This window comes from Bombina bombina, chromosome 5 (assembly GCF_027579735.1).
Source record: "Bombina bombina isolate aBomBom1 chromosome 5, aBomBom1.pri, whole genome shotgun sequence".
NCBI classification, from domain to species: Eukaryota; Metazoa; Chordata; class Amphibia; order Anura; family Bombinatoridae; genus Bombina; species Bombina bombina.
The window spans coordinates 242,693,041-242,706,350 of NC_069503.1; the positions used below are offsets into that span (position 1 = coordinate 242,693,041).

Sequence of the window (13,310 nt, forward strand, 5' to 3'; positions counted from 1 at the left end):
AACAATTCAGCGTATGGGAGAGTGAAGCGGAAAAAAGCCTTTTCTGCACACACGCAACAAACAGAGTCGCTTGAGGTATGCAAACGCACTTTTGGACAAGCCAGCTTCATTTTGGAAGAAGGTGCTGTGGACTGATGAAACAAAGCTTGAGTTATTTGGTCATAACAAGGGGTGTTATGCATGGCGGCAAAAGAACACAGTGTTCCAAGACAAACACTTGCTAGCCACAGTAAAATTTGCTGGATGTTCCATCATGCTATGGGGCTGTGTGGCCAGTGCCGGTACTGGGAATCTTGTTAAAGTTGAGGGTCGCATGGATTCCACTCAATATCAGCAGATACTTGAGAATAATGTTGAGGAATTAGTCACAAAGTTGAAGTTATGCCGGAGATGGATATTTTAACAAGACAACGACCCAAAACACTGCTCAAAATCTACTCTGGCATTTATGCAGAGGAACAAGTACAATGTTCTGGAATGGCAATCCCAGTCCCCAGACCTGAATATCATTAAAAATCTGTGGGGTGATTTGAAGCGGGCTGTCCATGCTCGGCAACTATCAAACCTAACTGAACTGGAGATGTTTTGCAAGGAGGACTGGTCCAAAACACCTTCATCCAGAATCCAGACACTCATTACAGGCTATAGGAAGTGTCTAGATGCTGTTATTTCTGCTAAAGGAGGCTTTACTAATTATTAGTGCAATATTTCTGTTGGGGTGCCCACATTTAAATGCACCTGTCTAATTTTTTTTTTAATTTTTTTTGTATTCCCCTGGTCAGCACAGAATTCTTAAATGAGTGTTCTTATCTCAATTCAACAAGGAGTATAACAATTTACTAACTTATTTTATAACCACTATACTCCAATAAACCTAGATCCTTTTGTTAGCTATTTTGGGTTCTGCTTTTAGATCTTCCATTTACAAAACATATCAGTAATTGCATATTTGTATCGTAAGTTTTTGTCATGGGACATCTTATTTTCTGTGGACCTTTTTTGTGGATACTTCTAGGTTTTAGACAAAAAAGGTACTAAAGATTAATTGCAAAAACAATCAATCAAACCAGGGGCGTATTTATGCATAGGACAACAAGGCGTGTCCCCAAGGCAGCAGATTTGGGGGGGGGGGGGGGCGGCACTGGCACTGGTATGTTGGCAACTTGGCCTTTTTTTTTTGTTGTAAAAAATATATATTTTTTGCGGGGTTTTTTCTTTTTTCTCCGTGCGGCGTTCACGTGACCCGGCTTTTGCCGAGATCACGTGAAGTTTTCCACCTTCCGCCCGCCTTCCTGTCTGCTCACAATACTTGCCGCACATGGATGGAGGGAGCCATGCACGTGCGCACGTGATCTCCCTCCCATGCATTGGAGGAAAGCGGCTTAGCAGTGAGTGAGTCTAAGAAAAGGACCGAAGCTAGCGGACGGAGTCAGACAGTACACTGACGGACTAGACTGTCTTCAGTAAGTGACACACTGCAGGGTCGACGAGTGAGAGTGGGATTGGAGCGTCAGCGGAGCCAAGCCTGAGACACTGGACTGGAGAGGAGGGGGGTGACCCGGCTGGGTTAGCAGAAGTACTTGCAAGCTGCAAGGTATCTTTTTTTTTCTTTGAGTCTGCTTCTTCCATAGTTTTGTTTTGAATTGATCATTGCTGGCTCATTGGCTGCTAATCATGCTAAGGCAGCAAAGCTTTCCAACATAATTTAGGAGTCAGTACTGGTTGGAATTGAATTGTAGAACATTTTTTTTAGGTTACGGTATAAATCTGTCCTTTTTTTATTTATTTCCCAATTGTTTAGAGGAGCAGGAGCTGATTTACATAACTCTGGCTAGAATGCTAGCAATCATTAATTGTGTGTGCACAAATGGCTTAATCACCAGTATTTACACAAATATTAGCTTCTTGCTCTGTCTTGGTAATATTTTACAAAGCTTAGCTAGTTTATTACTTTACATTTTTAAAGTACAATATTAATGGCATAATATGGTAATAGGAAACGAGGCCCCCTTGCTGTTTTATGATCTATCATCTGACCTTTATTATATTAATAAATACACACTGCTGGGCTGGGGAGAAAGTAAGAAACAATTGAGGAGGTTTGTTGTTTTATTTTTAATAAAAAATTTGTTTTTTTCTTTCATGGAGTGATTGTGTGTATGAGTGTATCATGTGTAAAAGGAGAATGGCCGGTAACAATGGCTGAAGCCTTGCCGTGGCGTTACTGCTCACATGTAAACTGTGTGTGTACACATGTGCTAATTCAACCTACCTGAGTGTGTACACATGTGCTAATTCAACCTACCTGAGACTGTATGCAAGCTTTTTACAAACCCTGGCTGGTGAAAATGTAATTTTAATAAGCAGCAAAAAATAATCACATTACTCCCTGACCAAAAAATGATATGGCCAAAAATGAACTAAATCAAGGGGGGGGGGGGGTTATCAGTTATAACAAACGTGTTCATACCTTGTTCACTTTGCTCTGTTTCTCCATCCTCCTCTTCTTGCCCTGCTGTTTCTTCTTCCTCCGATTCTGCCCCACTATCACTACTGTCTGCCTTACCGTTTACAGCCTTGCAGTTTGGTGTAGAGGTCAAAGCGTTACTCAGATCTGAAGATGGATACAGTGGAAGATGGAAAAAGGTGAATTACAGTAAAAGCAAATAGATTATTTGATTCTTTTTTTATATATTAGGAATTTAAATGTGCTACAAAATGTTTAGTCTGGATATATACAGGTCTGCTAAGTGAAAACATCAAATTCAGCTTTAGCATGTTTTGTTGTATTACAAACCTATTCATTTATCCTTCAGAGGTTGGAATGTAATATTTTTAAAATATCCCTATTTCTTAAATTCAGATGTTCAAAAACAGTAGAATCAGGCTTTTCTCAGACATTGTTTCCACGATTTAAAAAAACAAACAAATTGAACATAAATAAGCACTTAAACTGTAAGCAAAACATGGAGGCTAACTGATTCAGTATTGATGATGATGATGATCGGTAAGAGTATCAGTGAAAAGCACAATTAATCTTGAAGAGTGGAATGGAATACACTTGAATGTGATAATAATTGGTAAACCTGTTATAAAAAAAATAAAAAAATAAAATAAAGCTTTTTGTAATAGACTGGAATAGAGCTTGTGTGTTCTTCCCAGGTGGGCACACCACCCAGGTAATTTTACTGACCACCTGGCTAAAATTGAAGCCAATATTAAGCTATAATTAGTTAAACGTTTTCAATTTTTTTCTCAAATTATGATTTAATCAATGTATGTTAAATTATGCAATAAATATATGCATTGGATAGATTGAGTAACATTTATAAATAACAAAAAAAAGGTTATAATATTACAAAGTATTGCACTGGCCCCACCGGCTAATTCATAATTCCACCCGGCTGGCAAACCTTTCTGTGGAAAAAAACTGTTACTGTACATAGGTGAGGGTCTGAGTAATCTGAAAGTTATTACAAATAATATATCTTTTACAACTGGAATTTATTGTAATTTTCCACAGACAGGGATACATAAAATATTCAAAGAAGCACCTAGAAAATAGATCAGAACCTTAGATCTCAACAGCCTGAGACACTCATTCATTTTTAATATGTCCCCTGTGCTTTAGAACATTTGGTATCCAAGGATTGCAATTGGACACCTTAAACTGTAACCTCTTCCTGTGCTTATTAAAGTGATAAAAAGTAAAAAAAAAAAATATATATATATATATATATATATATATATATCCATGCAAAGTACTCACTGCAGTATGGTTCTCCTATCTAACCACTACTTCCGAGCCTTCTACTCTGGTTCCATCTCCCCTGCTCTCTTGCTTTATCATTTGAAACACCCCAAGGCTCCATTCTTACTACACCTTCTCACTGTCAACTTCAGGTATTGTCTATCAAAGTATCTTCCCTCTAAACAAAGTGTAAACTAAACACATAACAACCCTTACATTTGTCAGTTGATTAAACTATAACACTGCCTACAACCATTGTTTTGGTGTTGTTTACTATGAAACTAGATAGTCTTTCAACCATCACATCCATCAACTCTCCTATGTCCAACTAACAAAATTCATAAATTACTTCCATTTGCTGGCACCCTGTATCATTTGACGGTTATCAGCCAATCACAGTATGTATATACTGTGAACTCATGCTCAGTAGTAGCTGGTGACCAAGAAAGTGTGCACAATTTGATAATGGAAGTAAATGGAAAAGTCTCTTAAAACTGCATGTTCTTCTATCTCAAGGTTCTTCAACCTTTTTCCCAAGACCCAGTGTAATGATACCACATACCTTTGCAACTCAATTTTTTATTTTTTTTTAATTAAGTTTTGAACAAAATGAAAAAAAGACACAAAATGTCTGTTGACTACAGCAATTTTAAAACAGTACATAGAGTTTTGGACAAGGAAGAGATGTACAGCCTAGTTCTGATTCATTTGATCATTTAGGTTAAGTATTCAACAGTGAGAAGTAGCTGTGGGTTTGTATAAAGGTGAAGTAGATTGAATTCAGTCCAGACAGTCTTTGTAAGTCAACAAAACAACAATTGCCATTTTAGCATAATACTGGAACGGTATCATGTTGTTCATTTGAATATATAAATAGTATTTACCAAAAAACATCTAAACAATGAAGATGAGAAGTAAAAGAAGAAATTAAAATGAAGATTCTGAGAACGAAAAGAAACCGGACCTAAAGGAGGTAAAGAAATAAGGAGGAGAAGGAGAAGCAAGGGAAGTAGTGGTGATGGGAAACGTATTATGGGGGGCGATTTATCAAGCCGAGGTGGACAGGGGCGCACATACGTGACCCTGTCCGCCGCAGCTCGCCTCTGGCAGGCTGAATTCTCCTGGCGGAGTTCAACATTGCACACGATAGCGCTTGCGTGCAATCTCGCCCCATGCCCGTGCACAGCCAATTACGTACAGGTAGGAGCTGTCAATCTCCACAGTCGGAATATACCAGTGAGATTGAAATTTGCCACTTTAGAGGTGGCGAATGGTTAGGAAAGCAGTAGTTTTTGCAACCCAGAAATGGGTCTGCACCAGTGATTTGAAGAACCCTGCTCTGTCTGTATGAATCATAAAAGTTTAATTTTGAGTTTAGTGTTCCTTTAATGGAATTTATTTCCCAACGCCGACCCTCAAACAGAATTAAAAGGAAAGATGCTAGAATTAAATGGCCCATTTAGCTGAGTAAGTCATTCAGAATAACTGCATCACATAGCTTTTTAGAAGTACTTAAAGACTGGAGGATTCAGCAATAGTTAATAAAAATACTCATACATTCTTATCTTTTCCAGACTGAACTAATGAAGCATTTTGCCAAAGCAAACTACTCAGCCATCTCCAGCCAGTTTCATCTTACTTAATTCTTGTTAATTTGCCTCTTTTTTTGCAAATCCCTGCACTGGCTTCTATTTCATCTAGACTTTACCTGACCCTGTCATATGATACACAGTATTTGCTTGGAACAGAGCAGGAGCTCATTTACATCTGCCCTTAGTAGATAACAAGTAAGTTTTGAAAAACGTAAGAGGCTTTTCAATGGGTGCACCCCTGGACTGCTTTGAGATAGCAAAACCGTTTACATTTTATCAAAAGTTTCAAACTGATTTTCTGCAGATTTTTTTAGTAGTACTTAATTGCTGATATGTACCATGCATTTAGCAAAAAGTCAACAACTCCAGTCGGTCTACATCCCAGCCCTCATTTTCATGTCCCTTACAAATTCTTTTACAAGACATTTTTCTTGTGTTGCTATAAAATAACAATTCAGCCGCGTCTTAATGTTTTTAAGCACATTAACATCCTTTTTACTGCAGTTATTTTTCAATAGCCAAACTCCACCTACCATTTGCCTTATTTGGAGGAGCCAATTTGGGCTTTAGTCCACAGACAACAAGGCTAGCCGTGGTCATACAGTTAGTTATTTAAAGTTCTGAGAATTAGAGATTGCTTAATTTGCAGAAATAAATTACATGAAAAGTAGACAAAATAAATAATGAAAATATATTGCAAAGATGTTTGATTACAAGTAACTAAACTTTTTATAAATTGTGTACTGTACCTTTAATTTAGCTGACAAATACATCTAATGGAAGATAAAACAAGTAAATAAAACACACAGAAAAAGTCTATGTTTTTAAAGGGACACTATATATATATAAGTTTGTACTGCAATGTATGACAAATATTGCAGTACATAGAGAAAGTCTAGATTGCAATATAAATAGTAGTTAAAGGGACACTCAATCAAAATTAAACTTTCATTATTCAGATAAAGCAGCCATTTTAAACAACTTTCCAATTTACTTCCATTAACTAAATGTGCACAGTCTTTTTATATTTAAACTTTTTGTGTCACCAGCTCCTACTGAGCATGTACAAGAATAAGCGTGTATACATTTGTGAATGGCTGATAGCTGTCGCATGGTACAGGGGGAGTGGAAAAATACATAACTTTTAAAATTGTCAGAAAATAAATCTATTACTCATTTGAAATTGCTATCTTGCATTTGTTGATTATGCAAATCTACTGTGTTGACTGGTCCTTTAAGCATCTCATAGCACAATGAGCATTCACACTTGGTGGCACAGCATCTGTAGTGCCCTCTTGCACAGAGGTGAAAAAACAGCCAGAGGTACAGGGCAGATTGGCAATGTAAGCAAACATGCACACACAATGCCATTTTAATGGTAGCAACGCTGCACGTCCATGTATTTAAATGGGTTAAACACATAGTAGAAGCACCGTTGGGAACCAGCAGTGCTCAAACTGCCACTAATCCAATCAGCAGTGCTAGTTACAGTTAGATTGGATAAGCAGCAGTTTTCACTCAAGAGCAACAGTTTGGGTTAAACACATAGAAGTTCGGGGTCTTAAATTGCATGCTCTAGCAAATAAGAGCATGCAATTTATTTTACCATAAAGGCACTTTAAGTTTAGTTTCCCTTTAAAGACACATAAAGTGCCCACAATAAACGCACTATAGCTTGTTTAAAACTATGCAAAGGGGGGTAAAAGTCAGCTCCAAACTAGCAATTCATTGCCAATCCTGCGCTGAACAGGGTCAGTGATTTTCATCTACACAAGTTACAGCATTTTCTTACTGCAATGTTGCTTGTATAGAACTATGCGCAAAGGAGGCATAGTTCATATCAGATCCACAGCAGCAATGTGCTACTGGTCCATAGCTGAACAGTCAGTGAGCAAATAACGAGAGAGGAATTTGTGAGTAGCCACCAGCCATGTTTTGCTCCTTAACCCCTTAACGACCGAGGACGTGCAGGGTACGTCCTCAAAAAAAAGGCAGTTAACGCCTGAGGACGTACCCTGCACGTCCTCGGTGTGGAAAGCAGCTGGAAGCGATCCTGCTCGCTTCCAGCTGCTTTCCGGTTATTGCAGTGATGCCTCGATATGGAGGCATCCTGAAATAACCTTTTTAAGCCATCCGTGGCCCTATAACCTTTTTAAGCCACTCTGTGGCCCTCTCTGCACCGGAGATCGGTGGCTTACAGTGCGTTGGTGGGTGGGAGCCGAACCGGGAGGCGGGTGGCGGCCATCGATGGCCCTCGTGATGTGGAGGGGGGCAGGATCGTGGGCGGGTATGCCAGGGGCGCGCACTGACGCGCGCACGTGCACGGGAGGGTGGGGGCGGGCACGTGCACGGGGAGGGAGCGGGTGGGAACCGCTACACAGAAAAAAAAAGTTTAGGAAAATAAAAAAAAAATGTTAAAAAAATGTTATAAAAAACACATAATTTAGGTGGTGGGGGTTGGTCTGTGGGGAGGGGGAAGCTACACTACAGAAAAACCGGGGAAAAAATAAAAAAAAACATATTTTCTTGCAAACTGGGTACTGGCAGACAGCTGCCAGTACCCAAGATGGCCCCCAATAAGGCAGAGGGGAGGGTTAGAGAGCGGTTTTGGGGGGGATCAGGGAGGTTGGGGGCTAAGGGGGGGATCCTACACAGTAGCATATGTAAATATGCTAAAAAAAAAATATTATTTTTAAAAACCCTTTTATTTTAGTACTGGCAGACTTTCTGCCAGTACTTAAGATGGCGGGGACAATTGTGGGGTGGGGGAGGGAAGGGAGCTGTTTGGGAGGGATCAGGGGGTGGGATGTGTCAGGTGGGAGGCTGATCTCTACACTAAAGCTAAAATTAACCCTGCAAGCTCCCTACAAACTCCCTAATTAACCCCTTCACTGCTAGCCATAATACACGTGTGAGGCGCAGCAGCATTTAGCGGCCTTCTAATTACCAGAAAGCAACGCCAAAGTCATATATGTCTGCTATTTCTGAACAAAGGGGATCCCAGAGAAGCATTTACAACCATTTGTGCCATAATTGCACAAGCTGTTTGTAAATAATTTCAGTGAGAAACCTAAAATTGTGAAAAATTTAAAGTTTTTTTTAATTTGATCGCATTTGGCGGTGAAATGGTGGCATGAAATATACCAAAATGGGCCTAGATCAATACTTGGGGTCGTCTACTACACTACACTAAAGCTAAAATTAACCCTACAAGCTCCCTAAAAGCTCCCTAATTAACCCCTTAACTGCTGGGCATAATACACGTGTGGTGCGCAGTGGCATTTAGCGGCCTTCTAATTACCAAAAAGCAACGCCAAAGCCATATATGTCTGCTATTTCTGAACAAAGGGGATCCCAGAGAAGCATTTACAAGCATTTATGCCATAATTGCACAAGCTGTTTGTAAATAATTTCAGTGAGAAACCGAAAGTTTGTGACAAAATTTGTGAAAAAGTGAACGATTTTTTGTATTTGATTGCATTTGGCGGTGAAATGGTGGTATGAAATATACCAAAATTGGCCTAGATCAATACTTTGGGATGTCTTCTAAAAAAAATATATATACATGTGAAGGGATATTCAGGGATTCCTGAAAGATATTAGTGTTCTAATGTAACTAGCGCTAATTTTGAAAAAAAAATGGTTTGGAAATAGCAAAGTGCTACTTGTATTTATGGCCCTATAACTTGCAAAAAAAGCAAAGAACATGTAAACATTGGGTATTTCTAAACTCAGGACAAAATTTAGAAACTATTTAGCATGGGTGTTTTTTGGTGGTTGTAGATGTGTAACAGATTTTGGGGGTCAAAGTTAGAAAAAGTGTGTTTTTTCCATTTTTCCTCATATTTTATATTTTTTTTATAGTAAATTATAAGATATGATGAAAATAATGGTATCTTTAGAAAGTCCATTTAATGGCGAGAAAAACGGTATATAATATATGTGTGGGTACAGTAAATGAGTAAGAGGAAAATTACAGCTAAACACAAACACCGCAAAAATGTAAAAATAGCCTTGGTCCCAAACGGACAGAAAATGGAAAAGTGCTGTGGTCATTAAGGGGTTAAAGGGACAGTCTAGTCCAAAATAAACTTTCATGATTCAGATAGAGAATGTAATTTTAAACAATTTTCCAATTTACTTTTATCACCAATTTTGCTTTGTTCTCTTGGTATTCTTAGCTGAAAGCTAAACATAGGAGGTTTATATGCTAATGTCTAAGCCCTTGAAGGCAGCCTCTTCTCTCACAGCATTTTGACAGTTTTTCACCACTAGATGGTGTTAGTTCATGTGTGTCATATAAATAACACTGTGCTCACGCACGTGGAGTTCCGGGGAGCTAGTTCTGATTGGCTAAAATGCATGCCTGACAAAAGCACTGAAATAAGAGGGCAGTTTGCAGAGGCTTAGATACAAGGTAATCACAGAGGTAAAAAGTGTATTTATATAACTATGTTGGTTATGCAAAACTAGGGAATGGGTAATAAAGGGATTATCTTTTTTTTTTAAACAATAAAAATTCTGGCGTAGACTGTCCCTTTAAGTAAATTGTTCCTCTGGAGCTGACTTTGCCTAAGTGTTTAACCCTTTTGCAGGCATTAAACTGGCATTCTTTATTCTCAGGGTATACTTTGTTAGAGAGATACCTAGATAGGGAGCGTGCACGTCTGGAGAACTACCTAGCACGAAAAAGTGCTGCCTGCAATTGTATAACATTCTTGAGCATTCTGCTGCCACATAGTAATGCAGAAACGTGTATGTTCCTGAGCCTATCTCCCTGCTTTTTAACAAAGAAAATTTGATAATAGAAGTAAATTAGAATTTTTTTTTAAATTGTATGTTCTATCTGCATCATGAAAGAAAAAGTTTCATGACCCTTTCAACAATCTCATACTGTTTAATATCCATTTAAAAGATGGGAAACAATGCCCACAGAAGGAAATAAAAGAAAGAAAATCATTATCTAGACCCCTTGTTTACAAACCTATCTTCAGGCCTCCCTAACAGGACTGATTTTCAGGATTAGAGCAGGTTAATAATGATGTTTACTAATCAGCTGATTATTTCACATGTGCTCTAGTTCAGATATCCTCAAAATCTGGCATGTTAGAGAGGCCTCTGAGAGCAGGTTGAAAAGCAGTGATCTAGACTGATTTCCCATGCAATGCTGATCCAAGTCATTAGTCAACACAGTAGATTTGCATAATAAACAAATGCAAGATAACAAGACAATGCCATAGCACTTAGTCTGAACTTCACATGAGTAGTAGATTTATGTCTTTTTCCACTCCCCCTGTACCATGTGACAGCCATCAGCCAATCACAAATGTATACACGTACCATGTGACAGCCATCAGCCAATAACAAATGTATACACACTTATTTTTGCACATGCTCAGTAGGAGCTGTTGACTCAAAAAGTTTAAATATAAAAAGACTGTGCACATTTAGTTAATGGAAGTAAATTGGAAAGTTGTTTAAAATGGCATGCTCTATCTGAATAATGAAAGTTTAATTTTGATTGAGTGTCCCTTTAAAGGGACATGAAGCCCACATTTTTTTCTTCATGATTTCGATAGAACATACAAATTTAAACAATTTTCCAATTTACTTCTATTATCTAATTTGTTTAGTTCTATCCTTCATTGAAAAGCATACCTAGGTAGGCCCAGGAGATGGGAGATAGGTGCTGATTAGTGGCTGCACATATATGTCTCTTGTCATTGGCTTACTGATGTGTTCAACTAGTTCCCAGTAGTGCATTGCTGCTCCTTCAAGGATTCCAAGAAAATGCAGCAAAATTAATAATACAAGTAAATTGGAAATTTGTTTCAAAAATGTATGCTCTGTCTGAACCACAAAATAAAAAATAGTGTTTCATGTCCCTTTTAGTTGAGTTGGTTTTTCAACAAGGTCAAAAAATTAAGAAACAAAATAAATGTCTAATTCTTAAAAAAAAAAAAAAAAAATAATAATAATGTCTGTGTGTGTTTTTTTGGAATAAGTGTTGTGATTTTACTTAAATTTAAAGGGACATTAAACCCTATTTTTTTCTTTCATGATTCAGATAGAGAATACCATTTAAAATAAGTTTCTAATTTACTTCTATTATCTAATTTGCTTCATTCTCTTGATATTCTTTCCTTAAAAGCATATCTAGATAGGCACAGTAGCTGCTGATTGGTGGCTGCACATAGATGCCTCATGTGATTGGCTCACCCATGTGCATTGCTATTTCTTTAATAAAGGATATTGCTATTTCTTTAATAAAGGATATCTAAATAATTAAGCAAATTAAATAATAGAAGTAAATTGGAATGTTATTTAAAATTGTATTCTCTGTCTGAATCATGAAATGATTTTTTGGGGTTTAATGTCCCTTTAACATCATCCACCTCTAAACATTCTGCACACAGCACTTTATTGCACAAAGTATGTGTTTTTTAGTAGGGCCTAATCGCAATCTAAAATGTGTTTTACTACATTATTATTTCAACATGCTGGTTTGTATAGAGTGTGGGAAGATTAAATTAAATAGCTTAATATGTTCAGAACGCTGTCAAAATGCTGCACAAATATCTTATAATATACTAACAATAAGCCAATGATTCATTTTCTCTGCAGACAATAAAAGGCATTTACTCAGAATGAAAAATATTAGCTCTTTAAATAGGGAAGGATGATCTGCATTTAAGCAAAGAATGAAAACAGATCTGTGCTCGAGAAAAGATAAGAAACAAGACATTGGAACTCAAGAACTGGATTTGGGCACAGTGTTTATCAACTACATCACGAGAACACCAATGAAAGGGTTATTGTTACTGGGTGTGCAGCAGCCTCACCATGAAAAACAGGCAGCTGGCGAGTATACTAGCGAAAAGTAAACGCCACGGCTTTTTTTATGGCAAAGTAGCACATTTAGGGCCAGATTACGAGTGGTGCGTTAACAGTTATGCGCAACAGCGAAAAGGGGTTATCGCGGGTGTTTGCACACATTGGGTTCGCTGCTCGTATTATAAGTTGAAAGTAAACGCGATCGCTTGAGCGCTATCACAATTTATGCTAGAATTATTACTGCGTCCTCAGAGCTCTGTTAAACTGTTTTGCAAAACAAAAATGTCACAAAACACATCAACAATACATTACAAAGCACATTTACACTCATAATAAAACTATCTAATAAAAATTATTTAAAAAAATTAATTGCACAAAACACGTCTCAAAGATATGAAGTCTCAGGTGTTATACAAAAAGGCAGGCAAAAGGCTTTAAGATAGAGATACATATATACATATATATATATATACATACATATATATATATATATATATATATATACATACACACACACATACACAGTACTGTGCAAAAGTCTTAGGCCACCATTAGAATTGTTGTTTTATGACCATCCATATTTATTTTTCGGTCTCTTTATTAAGATACAAACAGAAAATACAGGGAATATGTAGATAAAATATAAAAACACAGAAGTTCCGGTGGGCGGGCGCCGAGGACGGACACACCTAGAAGAGCTCTGCTCCTGTATCCCATAAACAGACGCTAAAAGCTAAACAAAATCAGCCCACAAAGCCACTACCATTAGCGGGGAGACCACTAACCCTGCCTGGGCAACAACGGCGTGGAGTAATATCACCTACACCCTCACCGGCAAGCCTAAATAACAGTAAAAGACAGGGAGGTGAATCAGGAGAAAAAAGCGACTCGACAAGACCGCAATATCGGAGTGAACAAAGCTCCTGGATCTTGAGGCTGTAGGCAGCAGGACACAACTTATGAGCGCAGAGATCCACTGCTTCAAGCATATTCAGAACTGCATCAGCTGCAAGGTTACGGAGCCCATAACAGCCTCCATCTTGCCCCACATGCAGTCACTTATTGCAGCCCAATTTACAGAACTCACATAGCTGGAGGGACTAATCCAACGCAGGTCGATATTGTATATAGTG

At 38.0% G+C, this 13,310-nt stretch overlaps 1 protein-coding gene across 2 annotated transcripts in view; it reads right to left on the bottom strand.

Moving 5' to 3' along the window:
• Positions 1–13,310, bottom strand: part of ACBD5 (acyl-CoA binding domain containing 5) — a 146,098-nt gene that overhangs the window by 108,481 nt on the left and 24,307 nt on the right. For both annotated transcript variants that reach the window (XM_053713907.1, XM_053713906.1), the window contains exon 6: positions 2,471–2,614. In XM_053713907.1, coding sequence (XP_053569882.1) covers positions 2,471–2,614 — 144 coding nt within the window. The remainder of the gene's footprint in view (positions 1–2,470; positions 2,615–13,310) is intronic.